The sequence below is a fragment of the Struthio camelus genome, chromosome 1 (genome assembly GCF_040807025.1).
Source record: "Struthio camelus isolate bStrCam1 chromosome 1, bStrCam1.hap1, whole genome shotgun sequence".
NCBI classification, from domain to species: domain Eukaryota; kingdom Metazoa; phylum Chordata; class Aves; order Struthioniformes; family Struthionidae; genus Struthio; species Struthio camelus.
The window spans coordinates 164661354-164679429 of NC_090942.1; the positions used below are offsets into that span (position 1 = coordinate 164661354).

Below are 18076 nucleotides of genomic sequence, written 5' to 3' on the forward strand. Positions count from 1 at the left end.
AAGAAAGTGAAACAGATTGAAGTTAACAACCACTCATCTAGTTGCACAGCCTCTTCCTCCTTCTAACCACAGAGCGTATTACCATACTACCTATTTTACATGCTATTGAAAATGTCAGGTACGGCTACACCAGAATGCTACGTGGCGATCCCCAAGATAGCTCTAAACGAGCTAGCTCTGTAGCAGAAGCAGAATCACCACAATTTTGTGGGCTAATTGAACTGGTGTGGCTACACGGATCCCAGGACTCAAGCTACTATTTTTGAACTGCATTGCACTGCAGTATGCTGACATACAAGCTGATCTGTGTTCCCATATACTGCTGTATTGCACAATACTGTTACGCACACAAGTCTGATATATTCAACACACACTTCATCCTTCCTTCAGTCCTACCACAAAGCATGAACTTACATGCCTTTATTATCTTCCTGATGCCTGCACACAGTTCACAATATGGCAGGTTGTGCATGCAGAGGAGCACAAAGCTCAGTTCTTGCCTTGGGTTTTTTTTTTTTTTTAAAGAAATTGTTAGTACTGCACCACAAGGTTCACAGAGAGGTAAAAGCAAAGGCTGTGTCAGAAGAAATCCACACATGTAAGTTCAAAGGTCTCTACTAGTACACAGATAATTTCTGTGTAGTAGCCACAGTAGTCAAATACTTCCCAGGTGTAGCAAGTCGATATGCTTTAAAACATGGACTCAAATAAAGACTAGCTCCATTAAATTGTCCTATTATATATCCATGTGCATGAGTGCTCATTGCATGTGCAAAGACGTTGGAAAAGGACAGATAATACAATGACTGCAGAAAAGTTTGGTGTAGATCTTACAGGTGTGAAAGTTTTTGGAAAGGCTTTGGTGTCTTACAGTGAAAAGCTTCTTGTGTATGGTAGAATTGAATCTGGGACTCAGCATGCTGGAGAACAAGGAGCAAATACAGCTAAGCAGCGCTACTGTAAATCTAACAGCCACCTCAGCGTCACTCTTGATGCACTCATGTAGCCTTTGCAGAATCAATGAAGTGTATCAGTACTGCTCCTCCTAGGACTCCAGTTTCTGGCAGAATGCAACACAAAAAACAACTCTGGGTCTACCATCACCATCCACCTCTTAAACCCTGCCTGAAACCTGGGTCTGCTTCTTGAGCACACTGCAGCAGAGTTCTTCAGAATTTTGAATCTTGTCCTTTAGAATCCAACTCAGCTCCAGCTGGATTAGCATTTTTCTAAGTCACCTAAGGATGTCTGTGCTGTGCTTCCTATTACCCAGAGTAACTGGGTTTTTCCGTTTTCCAGGGCATACCAGCTCCTCTACTATAGATGACTGAAACAGTCTGCGCTAACAAGGACAAACTGCCTCTGTCCTTTTAAGTGGTGTTCTTATTTGTCTCCTGATTTCCATCTGCTGTAGCTATGACATGTACCAAGCGTGTCTATTTTTATGTCTCCTCATCCAAACTTGTGTGTCACGTACTGACTGGGTAGGTGTGTTCTCAGCTCAAAACACATTAATCACCTGCTACATTCAATATTGCCTGTCAAGAGTTCAGCATATCACTCCTAGCAAAGGACCTAAAAGTCTGGACTGGCTCACATGCATCCAGGGGTCAGATCATTTGTTTGTTGGGGGGGTGGCTTTTATGTATCTGTCTCTTTTGATGACAGTTTTCAAGAACATCTCTGCCTGTGCATGTGAATTTAAAGAGTTCCAAGCAGGAGAAGTGGGAGGGAGGATTTATATCAGGAGCCTCTCAAACTAAGATACAAGCACTACTGAGGAACACTTTATGTAAGAACTCATCTTAACTGCAGTGCTCAAAATCATGAGACATCTCATCAGAAGGCAAATGGACAAGCATGAGGACAACAACTTCACTATAGAGGCCCAGCTATTCAAGCATTGTTGAGAAGGTCTAGCTTACGTAAGAGCAGCTCTGAAGCTGTGGTAAAGAACTTTCAAGGTTTGAATAGTACTTGGATTCAGCGAATGCTGTTGACTTCACATAACTGTGGAGCCAGGATGTGAAATGAACTCCTCTGCATAGCCACCTACCATTGTACAGCATCCACTGTCATCCACAGTACAGAACTGACCCACAAAGTTACCTAGAGATAAATAACACAGAATCAGTTTGTACTTGATATTAACTTTTAAAATATTGTTTGCCCAGCAAGGCACTGGGACATTAGCAGAAATAAAATCTGGCCAAATAGCATCAAATAAGCAAAGTAGCACATAACAAAAAAAAGCCAACAGACCTACCCTCAGTTAAGAACAGTAATACTAAGGACAGCTATGGTATACAACGTGGACTTCAGAAAAGCTTAGTTAAGCTAAACTTACTCCAGTAAGTCAAAAATAGTTTGTCAGGGCCACCTCATAACGCAAAAGCAAAATAAATTTAGGTTGAATGAATCTAACAGTATTCCTGGTCTAGAAATTTGGAAATGCAGCTACTCAGTAATCTGCACAAACGGATAGTTCGGTTAGATAGATAAATCCCTTTAATTGATGAAATCAAAATACTCAAGTTTTTCCATTCGCTCACTAGCACTCTATTCATGCATGCAGCTAAAGATTTTCCCAAATAAATTTTAAACCTACAGTGCCTTCCTCCCATGTTTCCTAGGAAACAGTACATTAGTATACTGTCAGGTGGCATCAGCGTATTAAAATTCAGTCCTGCCTTCTTCTAGATTTTATCATTTTAAATGTTTAGAGTATTAAGTAATAACTTAAAATTAAGAAGCACATAGTTTATAATTGAAATAAAAAGCCTATCTTCTCTTAGGCACCCACAGTTACCATGTCTGGGACATTATAAAAGGCAGATTAACCTCAGAGTTGATTCTAAGTTCCATGGATGTTTACAACAAGAGGAATAACGTAAGATGCAAAATGCCCTCAAAACTTAATATTCTACTTGAATTATTCTCCATGATGAGAGTCAAATTGAGAACATTTAAACAGGTGTTTAGCAAGCAACTTTAAATAAATAAATAAATAAGCAAGCCCTAATCATGTCATAGTCTCCCTACAGTTTAAAAGAAGGGTTTTGTTTTCATTAAAACATCTAAAGATGAGAGAGACAGCCTACAAACACTGAGAAGAGAGGATGGATGAATGGCAAAGAAGCACAGTGGACTACCAGCCAAAAGGAGATGTGTTTTTAATGTGTTTTGTAGGACGTTGATCATAAATTTGATCTATGTGCTGCATCAAAGATGACGTAAGGATTCTTGGGTTATTTCTCTCATTCAGACCTCTAATGAGAGCACAGACTATTAAAATCACCTTTGTATTGCCTCAAGGATCCACTGGAAGCACATTATGGAGTTTGCTGTTATTTATTTTGCTTTATTCTAAAAATCAGCAAAATAAATAATAATGAACAAAAAAATTCAAACTATGCAAAACACATATAATAATGTCCTAGTTCAAGATGACTCATTAGGTTAAGATTATCAGACGGAGCAAAAAGTTTAAAGCCAACTGTAATTGCTGCCACTAAAAGTCACTGGTTATTCTCATATCTCTTTCATAGAAGTTTGAAACGCAACTTCAAGAATGAACTTACCTACAAAATTTACTAGGACCAAAATACTTCAAATAAGCTAAATAATTGTTTAGGTTCTGAAAAGAAGTTTCAAAATTCAGTGACAGGTGACTGGGCCAAGCCAGTTCATATATGATTCCAGAAAACTGCTTTGACACCCTCGTTGAAATGCATAAGAAGCCCCAAAAGAACCCCATTACCAAAATCTAGTACAGCTGTGGGGTCTTCTGTTGTTTGTGTGGGTGGGTGTTGGTTTGTTTGTTTTATCATTGCTAAAGACGGGAATTCTGTGGATAGGAGCGAAAACAAAGCAATGGTGACCAAAAGAGTCCAGTAATGTCTGACATTTTTACTACAGTAAAAATGTTCCAAGATGCTAAAGCCCTTAATCTATTAGCAATATCATCAACAACTAGGTCACTTTTTAAAGTAATCTAGTTTACACACAGCTAAATAAATGCTTAGTATTATTAAGTTTCACCAAACTGTATTATAATATGTTTTAAACCAAGATTTATGGATGTTAGAGAGTCTGTCAGAGATGGCACACGGTACTACAGGGCCCTTCAATTTGATCTGGTTTGATCATTCTTACCACTGTCTAATCAGGTGCCTAGTTACTTTATCTAGGGTCTCTGATACAGGTCCATGAACTGTGCCTCAACAGCTGTTTGCTGTTGTGCTTCTGCCAGAGGTTACTGTCCGCAAAACCCAATCAGCAGAACAGAACACATACACACAGGTATGCTTCCCTGATGCAAAAAATCAGACAGATTTGCTTGCACCTATCTTCATTAATTGTTAGCCTCAACAATTAGACTCTGCATATCAATGACTGTAGTAGAACTATAGCTGCTGCTGCTATAAAGGCAGAAACAAAAATCTGAGGGCAGAGAAACATGTTAAACTGTCACAAGCATGCTCTAGGTGAATATATGTAAATGTCCCTAAAAGCCACACCTCAGCTAGGGTTTGTCAGTACAGCTGTACCAGCCAAGTCTTGAAGAATTAGTTTATAAGAGAGCTCATTAATAGCGTAAGTTGTAACAATTTCCCAGATAAAATGAGAGTAAAAAATTTACTCTGTGCAAGCACAATAGCATCTTCTCTAGGTCAGCACAGATATTTCTTACAATCACAGTTCTCCACTCACTCCTCCCACGGACCTATCTTGGTAAAGCTTTTAAGTACTGGTCATGGCTTTCCACCCATTCAGCCAAATGAGGATACTCTTCACCCTCCTTCATTCTCCTGGAATTCTAAAGAGGCACATGCAGCCAAAAGGCTGATCCTTTAAGTCTCTTTAATTGGGGGGAAAAAAAAGTCAGAAGATGCATATCAAGTAGAGTGTTATCAGATCCATCTGAAAAAATACACTCTTCACCTGTGGATGCTTCAATTAATTCAATTAATTCAACAATATGACTACAATTAATATCTCTATTTAAACAAAAGACTTGCTCTCCTGCAGTAAGAGATTGCTTTCACATTCAGATTTGGATTTTGTGTGAAGTATGCAGTTTGTCAGCAAAGTTTTGACTATATCAGTTGTTCCACCCCATTCTGAATAGTGCAGTGTCAAAGTCCACTTCACAAGCAATTCAGTTCTTCAATGCCACACAGCAAAGTCTCTGTAAGGTAAACCAGCTCAGAGGCAATCTTCAGCGTCTGTGAAATTTGTTCAGGTAACTCACGACCTTGAAAACCATTCAGTATATAAAGTTACATGGAGTTACAATTACCTTTATCCTTAAATCTGTCTGGCAAATAGTGTGGGTTAAACAGTTAACTTTTTATATTCAAAAATGTTCACCCTCTTCCCTGATATATATACATACAAGTAGGGAAACGGTCTTGGGACAACTGTGTCTAAACAAGACTCCTGCAGCCAGGAAAAGCCCCTTGCAACGCCTTAATCACAGAGGAAGACCCGTGAAATAGAGCACACCATAAGCACACTTACTGCTGTCAAAAGCACAACTACAACCAAATCAAAAGCTGTTTCTGTTTTATCGGCATAGTCACTTCAAACACGTTGAACGAAAGAACGAAACTTGATGTAGTCCTTTTTTTTTTTTTTTGTTTAAATGCAGGGCTCTCTTCAGTCACGTTATCAAAAGCAGCTGGAGGAAAAACTTAAGAGCCACACTGACCCACAGGGAAACTCAGCGAGGCAAAGTTTCAAAGTCACACCAATGCTGGGCGCCGCTCTGGCACCGCAAGTAGGACCAGCCTGCACCACTGAAGCAGAGGGCAGGGATGAACGCACGAGCGGGAGGCAAGAGAACCGACAAACGCCGAGAAAAACGGCTTCCCGCTCTCAAGACGACCACCTCCCGCCGGCCCGGCGGCCGCACCAACACACCCCGAGCCCCCCCGCCACGACAGCACCAGCGCGCACCGGCACAGGCCACGGCGCCCGCCCCCCGCCAGCCCCCTCCCGGGACACAGGCCCCGCAGCCCGCGGCGGCCGCCGCCGCCCCCGGGCCGCGCAGCCCCGTGGCCCAGCGGAGGGGGCCGGGCCACCCGCCGCGACAAGGCACCGACACACCCCTCGCCGCCTCCCTCCACCAACTCCTTCTCGCCCGGGCAGCGGCGAGGCCGCCGCCGCCGCCGCCGTCCCCTCCCCCTCCCGCGGCCGCTACTCACAGAGCCCGTTGGAGCCGGTACTGGTGAACATGGCGGCGGGGACACCCGCGCGCGCCCGGCCCGGCTGGCGGTTGACGCCCGCCGCGGCGCTCGCGCAACCCCCCGCGAGGCCGGGCAAACGCCGCGGCCCGGCCCGGCGACCGGCGGCTAAGGCGGCCGCGATGGGCCAAACCGCGCCGTCAGCGAGCGGCCGGCGCCCCCTGCCGGGCGGTTATCCGCACGAACTAAGTCGTTAGCTTGCCGGGCCTCAAACGCTGGCGGTCGAAGCGTTTCGGAGCGTTTTTCTAGCGACTGCAGCCGCGCGCCCCTAAAAACCGTGCGGAGCTGCCCGCTGGGCGTCGCGGCGCCAACTGACTTGTAAAAGTCAGCCCGCAGGATTTTTAAGCGCAGCCTCAGGGAGAAACCCTAAGAAACGGAACAGTGCTGGAAGTCATCGTTCAGCAGCAGCTTGAAGCCTTGAATACCTGCGTAATTAAACTCTGCCTGGTCTGAGGCAGCAGCAGTGAAGCGCTGGCTGGTTTTCCTTCGTCCCAGCCACGGACAAAGCGTCCAAGTGCGCGCGCGAACGGCGGAGGGCTGCGCAGCGGGCCAGCAAAACCGTGGAAAAGTCCCGTTCTCTGTTATTAAACGAGGACACGTGGTGTCCTGAGGTGCCGGCTGGCCGCTGTAATAAGCACGCGAACCCAGTTTGGGCTGTCAGCTTCAACGGCCATTTGATAATCTTCTTGGCCAAGGAGGAAAAAAAACTGTCATATGTGGAGTTCAGAAAGCTGAGAAAAGAGGAATGATAACACGTAGGTATGTAGGACATTTTTGTAACCAGGAGTGACTCACAGTCACAAAGAATTGGGGGTCATGATTTATCCATAGTTTACTACATAATAATTTGCATTGTTCCCTTCTCTTCCTTGAAAGGTAAAGTACACTGATGCGCTTGCATTTTCCTTTCTGCAGGTCACAGGATTTTTTTGTAAGAGGGGGGTATATAGTATCCAAAATAGACTGAATTCATTGAATGCATTCTTCTAATTAACCTGCGGTACAGAAGTCGTACAGATTTGGACAGCCTGTGTGCAGGCGAGACCACAAGCTGTAGCAGGGAACGCTTTGAAGGAGACACCAGAAAGCCAAGCAAATTTGCCTAAGAATTGAGGGGCTGCTGCTACTCATGACCGGCCTTGTCAGAAGGCATCATGAACAGGCACAGACATTGCAGCCACAGGGAAGGTGACTTTAAAACGCAGGTACAGATAGACAGATATAGATAGATAGATAGATGAAAAATTTTGAGTTAGTCTTGGTATAATACATATGTGTAAATATAATTAGTTCCATCTTTCTAAAGATGATTCAAATTTAAAATTTGTAGTTGCCTTTGGAAAGCCAGACTCATTACGCTTTGAAAACCTGTAACACCCAAGATGAGATCTGGCTCACCCTAACTTTGGGAGTCCATGATGTAAATGTCTACGTGTGAGTCACATGTGAGCTCCCATTATAGCTAATGCAGATGTAGCCAATACGTTCAGGTGAGTCTAGAGAAGCTTTCATTTGACCAAAAGAAGGTGTCTGCTTTCGGATGAAATGAATCGCTCCTGAGACTTCACTGATTCTACTGAACAGATCCCCATTAGCCATAATGGCGAGTCAGACATCCAGCTCACATGAAAATACCAATATGGTAGACATCTAAGCTGAGGTTAGCCAAATTCCACGCCTGATTCCATTCAAATATGGTATAATAAGGGGCACCAATGCTTCTATCTATTCTTCTATCCTGTAAGCTCCATTTTGAGGATTTCCCTAATTTATGTTCCTACATGGTAATCACAATTAGAAAGATTCTTCTCAGCAATGTTCAGCACTGGTATTGGATGGAAGTCAGAATCATTAGACATCCAAAAGACGTAAGCATGTATTTTGCTGAATAAGGACACATTTAGGCAAACATTTAAGTGCTATTTTGAATGCAGCCCTGTGGACTTGTTGTCACTGTCAGATATAGCAAAACCGAATGAGTAGCAGTATTTGGCAAGCTTCTCCCAACAACCTACCAAATGCTTGCAGATTTGTCAATAGTGCTGGGATATTGGGAGCGGGCGCTGGATTTCGTTGCCGCTGTTGTATTTAAGTCTATAAATATGTTAGTGAATCTATTAAATGTCTTATGATATCCTTGTTTCAAAAAAAGATTTATTTTGAAGTCATTTTTGGGGGGATGAGATCAGATTAGATACATCATGTGTTCTGAGAAAACTACGTACCCCAAGCTAATAACTACACTTTCACAAACTGATTGAACTGTAGACGTAACTTAGTTTTTGCCTTCAGATAACAGTGCCAACCAGAGACTTCATTAAGTGAGAGAGTTTTTTTTATCCTGAGATCGACAGTGTTGTCTAATAGCTTGTCATAAAAGTTATGTGAATGATGTGTATTATTTAAATGTAAAGAGTTGTCCACTTTGGAGTTAAATGAAATCACCAGTCCTCACGCTTGCCTTGGAACATATCCCAGAATAGGAAAGCTAGCGCTTATCTACTAATCCACTTAGGACAAGCTTAGAAGGCTTTGACACTACTCAAATGTCAGCTTAAATATCTGCATTTGTTTATTACATCTAGTTAGAGGGGTCAATTTGGTATGCTCAAAATAAGCTTATTTAAATTTTCTGTTCAAAAAAATGCCAGGAGACTGGAATTTACATTGCTAACTATTTTCTCATGAGACTGGCTTGCTCTCTTCTCTAAACTTGCAATGTTTTTGAACCAGCTCTTAATTACTAATTAATCTGATCTCTAATAGTCAGATGCTCCCCTGCCGTACAGAATGAAGGCCAGCAGAAGAATAAAACAGAGTGACAATGTTACACCTCACTCAGGAATTTTCTGTCTTAACTCAGTGCTGTCAGGACTCTGCAGGTTAATGTGTCTCTTAGACATCTGTAGTTTCTATGGTATTTATACTAGCACATGCAGTTGTTACAGTTGTTATAACTGCCTGAACTACTAGCAGATATCTGGAACAAAGTTAAACTTAATAATTTTAATAACTTCTCCCTACACCTTGTCTTCAGTTAGAGAATAATGTACAGAAGAAAGCTGCGCACAATACCCTGTAGAGGAGAACTTTATGGCAGCATAGCTTGCTGATAGCAGTTTGTATGAGAACAAGACAAAATGCACAAAGGTAGAGCAATTAACTGACCTGAAATCAGACTGATTTGTCCTGTCTCCTTCCAGTATCAGAGACTTTCACTCCATCAGAAGTGAGTAATGCCTTTCACCACAGCAGGCTTTTTGTCCTCTCGAAGTGTAGTGTTTTTTCACACAGGTTTTTTATGATTTGATCAGTAGCACTGTCTCCAAACACTAGTAAAACACTCACTCCCTCCAATTTGTCATCCTTAAAGAGAAGTTCTCTGTCACAAGAGCCAGGTGCTTTACTTGGAACGAGGTTGGGATCCTGTGAGAAACAACAGTGACCAGTAGTATAACCAGGAACTAGATCATAATGCAAGCACATTAGGAAAGCAAAGTTAAAATAGGCAAATTCATCCTGGTATTTCTTAACTCTTGACTTTTACCTCAATTTTTATGTTTAATGCTCTATGTTAATATTTACATTTTATTTTACTCAGAAAGAGGTGAAACCTCATTCACGTGAGAAGGTTTAAAAATACACTCTTGTAGCTGCTTTTAACTGAGCAGCTGTCACTGGATTTTGAATCAGTCATACGAAAGGCATTAATTTACTATAAAATAAACTACAAAAGACAAGTAAGAATCTTAAGTGATGAGATTTAAGCATAGTGCATAGAAGACCTAAATAAGGAATCCATTAGGGAGGCAAAATATTATGTTTAGTATTGAATAATGCAACATACTTTGCATAACTGTACACTTTCACGCACACTAGAGATTAAGCACTAGCCGTCTCTTTCAGACTGATTTTATGTCAAATAGTACGTCTGTGATGTGGAGCTAGTATTAAATTACTGACGATAGCTATCAGTGATAGCAAAAAAATTTAAACCTCTGAGATGCAGAAAACAACTTACATTGTTGCATACTGGTGTGGCTGTGTTGAAATGTACTATTCCAAACATTAGATTTTAAAAAGCATTTATAGGAGTATTTAAAGGATTTTTTCCGTGATGACTCTTCATATTTCATGAACAAATCTCAGACCTCCTTCTCCTCTTGCTTCACATCCATATAGACTTACCACATTGTAATCCTATCTGTACCCCACATACAGTGTAAAGGTTCTTAAACTCCCAGATCTACACTCAAGAGACAACTCGATGTTCTTTCTCCTTAAAAGGGAATGCATGGCCACCCACACCATAATGTTTTCAGGTAGTAACAGAGCCAAAAAATGATAAGGCTTTAAGCAGTCCTTTCCCCCAAATGTCGTTACTGCATTTATATTTTATTTATTTAAATTCGGGCACGAAGGGGTAGTAGTCTTGTTTCCCTCCACAGTAATTCTTATTGGATGTTTAATAATTAGATGTACTGAAGCCACAAAACATCCTTCTAACTTCTGTGGGCACCAAATCTGTTGAAAACTTAGCACACGGTGGGATAGGGCCTATACCAAAGGATGTTTGTGTTCATGTGATTTTATTAAAATATAATGATCCCTCAGAAGAATGCATGTGAAGTTAAAGAACGTTCACTCCAGAAATATACTTGCATGGTCTTTGCAATAAAAGTACATATGCCTTCAGGAAATAAGCATTCCTGGGATTTCTTTTTTTGTCAAAAAATGTTAATAACAGAAAGTTAAATGCAGACAATCTATACCATATATATAAGTGTAAAGTTTGCCCAGTTAGGGCCTTTAAGTTGCAATCAAAAAAGTAAATACAGCAAAGCTGTAAGGAACATAGAGTATGGCTTATTGCAATTATTCTTGATGCTATGTTACACTTTTTCCAAGGTAGCGTATTTTCTGTATGTTACTATGCACATAACAATGCTGTTAGGGTCTGTAAAACTTAAGTTTAGATCTAGTCTAAAACTGAAATATAAGAGTACCTAAATGCAAGAGCCAGCATTCTCACCGCAGCTCTAACTCCCCTCTGTTGCACGTAGGCACCTTTCTTATTTTCCTTGCTAAATGCAATTCCATAGAGTTTAGTATTTTTAAAAACATCGGGACTACTTTATAAATTGGGAGGGAGGGTCGGCTACCAAAATCGCCTTTCTTGAGGCCACTTGTTGCAGAAACGACCACCCGAGGCAAAGAACGACTTGCTGGCGTCAAGACCGTTTTCTGGAGCTGCAGGCAGCGAGGGGCCCTTTGGGGCCCTTTTTTCCTCTCCTGGGTGCTGTGTCTCTCCACACCACAAGGGGGAGGTGGTGTCGTTTTTCCGTTCCCAGGCTCAAAAAAACCGAAAGGGGCGGTCTTACACTAGGCTCCTCGGGAATTTCCCGGAATGTTAAACCGGAGAAACAAGTGCTGAAATTTCGAGCTGGCCTAATTTTAAAAGAAAGACAAAAATGCCTCAACGATGACGCTTCCAAGAGACTCTGGTGCGCTGCCTTGAGGCTTTTTGATCACTCTGGCCTTGCCTGGGCTCTGACTCTCCGCCAGCTCCCAGACTCCGGCCGAGTGACTCACACGTACTCGCTCTTGGGCAAATGCTCCTGTTATCAAATAGAAAATGGGACAACCGGCTGAAATTTATGGGAGGGAGGAATTGAAAGGTTTGATTTAATATCTGAAAGGGCGTGTAACATGCAATGTTAATGCTTCCTATTATGACAGCACGTGTATTGTAGATCTCACGTCACAGTTGTTGGAGGGCTTGGTAATGTGAACGCGCATAGCAGCAAATAAAACCTGTTGTGCAGGGAAGTGGAAGTGTAGTGAGGTCTTGTTTATCTGTATACTCATTTAACATGTTGCCAGCAGGTGGAGGGAGGTGATCCTGCCCCTCTCCTCAGCCCTGGGGAGGCCTCACCTGGAGTACTGTGTCCACTTCTGGGCTCCCCAGGACAAGAGAGACATGGCGCTCCTGGAGAGAGTCCAGCGGAGGGCTACCAAGATGATGAGGGGACTGGAGCATCTTTCCTACGAAGAAAGGCTGCGAGAGCTGGGCCTGTTCAGCCTGGAGAAGAGAAGACTGAGAGGTGATCTGATCAACGTGTATAAGTATCTGAAGGGGGAGTGTCAAGAGGATGAAGCCAGTCTCTTCTCCGTGGTGCCCAGCAACAGGACAAGAGGCAACAGGCACAAACCGAACCACAGGCAGCTCCATCTGAACGTGAGGAAAAACTTCTTCACTGTGAGGGTGACAGAGCATTGGAGCAGGTAGCCCAGAGAGGTAGTGGAGTCTCCTTTGCTGGAGATATTCAAAACCCGCCTGGATGCGATCCTGGGCAATATGCTCTAGAGGACCCTGCTTGAGCAGGGGGGTTGGACTAGATGATCTCCAGAGGTCCCTTCCAACCTCAACCATTCTGTGATTCTGTGATTAACAGTAGATCCCTAAGTTTGCGTTAAAATAGAGATCCACTACTAAATCATCTAATACCAAAACTCAGGTTTATCCTTTTTGTTTTGTACCTATTGTAAGCTAAACTAGCACGCTTTTCAAGTAAATGAAAAATAGAACAGCCAAGTCAATAAACTCATTTGCACACACAAGACATGTATTTGTTGAAATATCTGTTGCATTTGTTGAAGCGGGAAGTATACGTATTTACCACACAAGTCACATTACACAGGTGACAAAAATTTGTTAGTATGAAGATTGGTTTAATGAATGGATTCTGGACAGCACACTTATTTTGATTAATTTTGTATGTGAAAGTGTATTGAAAAAAAGGAATTTTCAGTCATTTTCCTATGATTTTGCTTCCAGGTTTAAATGCAGTTAGTCATTCCACAACAGCATGGTTTGGGATTTCGGTAACTAATGATTCAAACAGATCCACGTTAAAAGTTGGTGAGTTGAATTATTTCATATATGCAGGGAAAGTAGCTTTTAGGCTAGATTCAGCACCAGTGATCTTGCTGGCAATACATAGATTTGAGGACAAAAATTAAGCCTTTGCTTCCTACACTGCATTCAGAAGTCATATTAACCCAGGAATTTTGCTCACTTGCAGGTAAACTGTTTTCACCTGAAGATCGCAGTGTGAAAAGTTAGACACTATGTCCAGAAAAAGCACTGATTTGGAGCAAATACAAAGGGAATTTTGGGTATAATCAAATACCTGCGTGGTATGCAACACTTCAGATGCAATTTTTTTAAAAAATTGCAGTTTTATGCAATACCCTAGATGTACAAGTACATTTCATACTGCAAAATGTAAAAAAAGGTACAACAAAAAAGGGCACATCTGTTCCAAGCATTTTCTGGCCTGATTTGAAGCCAATTCAACAGAAAAAGTCCTGTTGATTTCTTTGGGGTTTGGATCAGCGCAGCGCGCTCTCTAAACTTTCAAGCTAAGGTTGGTGCGCTCCGGAGCACAGACAGATGGAATGTGCTTGTTATAGTTGGAATGATTCACGGAACAGATGGCTCGACAGCAGGCTTTTTGGTGTTTTGAAACTGGAGCAGGAGGATGCATAGTTAACATGAGGTGGGAGGCCGTGTTTGTTCTACGTGTATGGTAATGGCACAGAGGAAGACACTAAATCAAGAACAAAAAAGGAGACAAAGGGAGGGGTCAGGCGAGAGGGCTGAGTGGAATGTGAGGAATTAAGAGAGAGGTGGAGCAAGGGATGAGGGGAAGAAATAGAGGCACAGTTAGAGTTATGCAACTTGTTGTGTCTTAAATGCAATACTGACAGAGGAAGAAGCCATAAAAAGCTCTGGGGCTGAGACGTGGAAAGGGTGACTGACAAAAAAGGTAACATCAGTGGGATCAAGCCCAGGTGGTCTGTGCAGAGTGGAATGACAATTAAAAAAAAAATTAGAAAAGCTGCAAAGAAAAGCTGAGAAGAATTCCGGTTGCCTTGTATGTTGCATCTGATGCCTTATATGCTGTATCTGTAGATACTCTTTTTCTGTAAGCTCATACAACTAGAGTGTTTTCTGATCATCATCGTTCAGTGAGACTGTCCTGTTTCATGATTACCCTTGTATCCCACGTGAAGGTTACAAAGAACGAAGTACAAAGGACGTCTTTCTTCCACAAAATTCAGATGTATAGGACCTTCTGAGTGTATGCATAAGTGTAGGCAACACATCTCAAAAACCTCCTATTCATGTGCAGGTAAATAACTTCCCTTGGAGAGTGCTTGTTAATATCTATTCTGTGTACGTACACATGTACAACTGTGCTATATACAATCCATGTTTGATGAATCATAACCTGTAACCTAAACTAACAAGGTGTTTGGAGGCTGGTTAAAGAGACATTACGGCACTGCTCTGGGGAAAAAAAAAAGTTTCAAACAGTCCTTATTTTCCAATATTGGTGCTTCTGTTGTGAAAACTGTTTAATAAAAATCTGGACTGACCATCAGGTGGTTATTTTGGAATAATCAGAAGTAATGACACATGCAAAAAAGCCAAATCAGCAACTTCTGCCTAACAGAATGAACTCTAACCTGATATGAACAGAGAATTGGAAGAGATCTAATTGTGCTATGCTAGAGCAAATCCTAATATAATTTAAAACACAATTATATAGTCTTTGAACTGAAATTTGATGGCTCATCAGTTTTTCAGCATTTATTGCAAGCAATTGTAGGGAAATTTCAAACGTCTTTGCAAATAAAAGACTAATACTCTCTAAATATACATGGCATGCAACCTGGCTTCTCCCTTCTCTGGAAGAAGCTCAAGGAAAAACATTGATGAGTTGATTATTTGATTATGTAACTGCCTATGGTAAGAATTTAGGGTGAGGACTGAGAAATGCTTTATTGAGATGGGAAATTATAAAGGGTGTGTCTTTCATCACATATTGTATTTCTTTGTTTTGTCTTGCTGATAACAACCGAGATGATCTTATAGGCATAATTAATAAAGCATTGTCCTGCATTCAAGATGAGAATATTTTAGACCCTTAAAAACAGAACTGAGATCCAAATAGAAAGTACATTACTTATTGGTGAATAAAGACTTTCAAGAATGTAGTGTGGAAAGAATCCTTCAGTTTTTCACAGTGGACAGAGATAAAGGTGGAGGTGCATTATCCACTCTTTTCCTGTGCTGTCAGGTCCAATCAGAAAGTTAATATTCATGAGAAACCAATGGCCAAATACTATCAGAATCCGGGAACTAGTATTGTCTTGGTTAGACTGGTGCAATTATTCTCTATCAGTAGCCTGTCTGACTTTCCCGAGGACCCTAGGAACTAAGGGATTTGAATATATTTACAAATAACAATTTAATCAAGCAGAAAATAGAAGCGTGTTTGAAAGGAATTCTAGATTTTATCTTGTCTGTTTGAGCGGATGATTGAACAACAGCTGTTCTTGTCTCCTACAAAGGATTATGGACCAATAACCCTATTCTCTTAAATCACAGAGTACAAATGAATGTTTAGTCTTTTATTCATGATATGATAAAAATACAGGATAGTTGGCCTGCTAAATCATTTCTATGCCTAGGAATATTTGCTGATAGATGTGCCACTTCCGTAGCTGAATCCCAGCAGGGATTATTTGGGCTCTTACTAATTGATCGCTTCTGCATATACCCCTTCCTAGACATGAGGGACCTGCCTGCTGCTATGGATCCACCACAATTGCTCTGCAGATACTTAGGCTTTCTATCAGCCATGCTATTTTTGGCAAGAGAAGAGCCTAATTAAGTTATGTGGGTTCAAAACATATCGTAAACAGAGGTGCTGCCTGGTATTCGATGTGGCGAAAGTGCCAAGGGCCAAAAGCCTCATCCATCTTCTTCTTCTTACAGTGATCTTTTCTTATGGCATGTCTCCATGGGAAGTCTTGTGCAATAGGTATGAGACACAATTAGAGTTTAATAGCTATCTTAGACTTGCTCTCTGCATGGCCATTCCTATTTTGGAAGAAGAGCTGTCTTAAGGTTTAGCATAATCCAATGCAGAATAACTTTTGCACACAAAAGGCAATCAGTAGTGTCCACACTGTCATTTGGTGTAGAGCAGCTTTCTAGCACTAGTTATTTCAGGCTTTTCCTTTGTGTAAATACATTTGGTGGAATTTTTCACAGCTTTCATTACCCAAGCAGCAATACTTATTTCTCTCAGACACTTGCTGTCCATCTTCATAAGAATGTACACTGGAGTAGTGGATAACCAGTCTCAAACAAATGGTTCATAATCTCACTAGACTGCTCCTAGGAAGAGAGGGAATTACACAGGGGTTCAGAAGCAATGAACACGGAGCGACTGAATCAAGATTCTCTCTGGCCTTTCATGTCCATTTTAGGAAGGATTTAGAGGTGTTATGTTAACAAGAGATTTGGGACTCTCACAGATAACAAGAGAAAGGGGGAGGAATCCAGAATGCCCATTATTTTGAAGAATTATCCCTTACAAGACAAAGACTTTACAAACACCACACAGTTGGGGTTTTTAAGTCTTGAAATACAGATACTAGGAAAAAATACCCTGTGTGAAGGGAGATTAGAAGCCTAACAAAGTGATACACCAGTAATTTGCGAGTCCTAGCTAAAAGGACACTCTGATAATGTTATAGGTATTTACAAGAACTATAGAAAGAAGGAGAGCATAAGGGTGTAAAGACATGGAGATCAGACAGTCCCATCTTACCGCCACAAGTAATTAAAAGAAACTGAAGGAAACAGTCTGGGAACACGTGTTACAACGACAGCAAAAAGACAGCTCTCAAGCAGAGTTTTATGAACAGTGAGAATCAAATCTCTCTCTTTGTAGCTGTGGATCTGTCCAGGCGATTAAGGAGGCTAAAGCAGTTGGTCACCTACCCCACATCACCTTCATTAGTACTACCTGCATGGAAAGCTTTGCTTTCCATAGCATGAGCTCTGTGCCTTTCTCTGAGAGACTATGGTGCTGTATTGCTCAGTTGTTCCATCTCTTTTAAAGGCAGTCACAAATGACACCTGATACGTGACTATAGTGCTGAAAACGGGTTTTTTTCTATATAGCAGTCCAGCAGTTCAAATGACCACACAAAAGTTTTCCTTGTCTGTAAACCTGTGACAAGCATATGCGCTGACTCAACTTATTTCCTTTCCCTTTTTGATCACTCTTTGTGTAGACAAGTACTCAAAAATATGCAGATGTAAAGGTCTGAGTCTCCATTCACATTCATGTGAGTTCACATTCAGGCTCAAATTTATAGAACGGATTGCTCATCATGACTGACAGCCCTGGAGCATGGAATTATTTATCTGCAGTACGTGTGCAAACAGGCTGGTAGCAGTGTTTGTTTCAGTATCTGCCTTTGCCTTTCTACCTCAGCAGTGGAGGGACTGCAAGATGAAAAAGTAGCCCAGATGTATTACAGCATCCTGTAATTTCATTATGAGGCTTACTATATTTGGTCTTATTTTTAGCCCCAGACACTGAAATCCAGAGATTGCCTGAGAATCTCTGCTTTGATTTTTCCAAAGGAAAAGTTTTGAGACCTTGAAATTGCTAGCAAAGGTTTGAAAAATGTGAAGCAAATTTGGCACCGAGATTCAGAAAGAAAATGTCAAAATCATAAAAGGCAGTTTTTGGAATGTCTATAAGCCAAGTGTATTATCTGGGGAACTTGACTCATATATTTTGAGAAATGGAATTGGCAATGCTGTGTAGGGCCTCCCTCTGCCCTATTTCACCTATGCAGTTACTCTTACCAACAAAACAATTATAACATGTTACTATCTTATTTAGTAATATGCTCTGCTACCTGGTCCAGACCAGTGATGCAAAGGATAGAGC

At 41.4% G+C, this 18076-nt stretch overlaps 1 protein-coding gene across 5 annotated transcripts in view; it reads right to left on the minus strand.

The window, feature by feature from the left end:
• The window catches only part of UBAC2 (UBA domain containing 2), a 110840-nt gene extending 104452 nt beyond the window's left edge, over nt 1-6388 (minus strand). For 2 of the 5 annotated variants that reach the window (XM_068928353.1, XM_068928337.1), the window contains exons 1-2: nt 6210-6382; nt 2057-2109 (exon numbers count right to left, since the gene is read on the minus strand). In XM_068928353.1, the coding sequence (XP_068784454.1) occupies nt 2057-2069 (13 nt within the window). In that variant the 5' untranslated portion in view covers nt 2070-2109; nt 6210-6382. Of the gene's footprint in view, nt 1-2056; nt 2110-6209 lie in introns of all 5 variants that reach the window. The other 3 variants (XM_068928346.1, XM_068928369.1, XM_068928329.1) reach the window with 3 other exon arrangements.
• Between the last annotated feature and the right edge of the window lie 11688 nt (nt 6389-18076).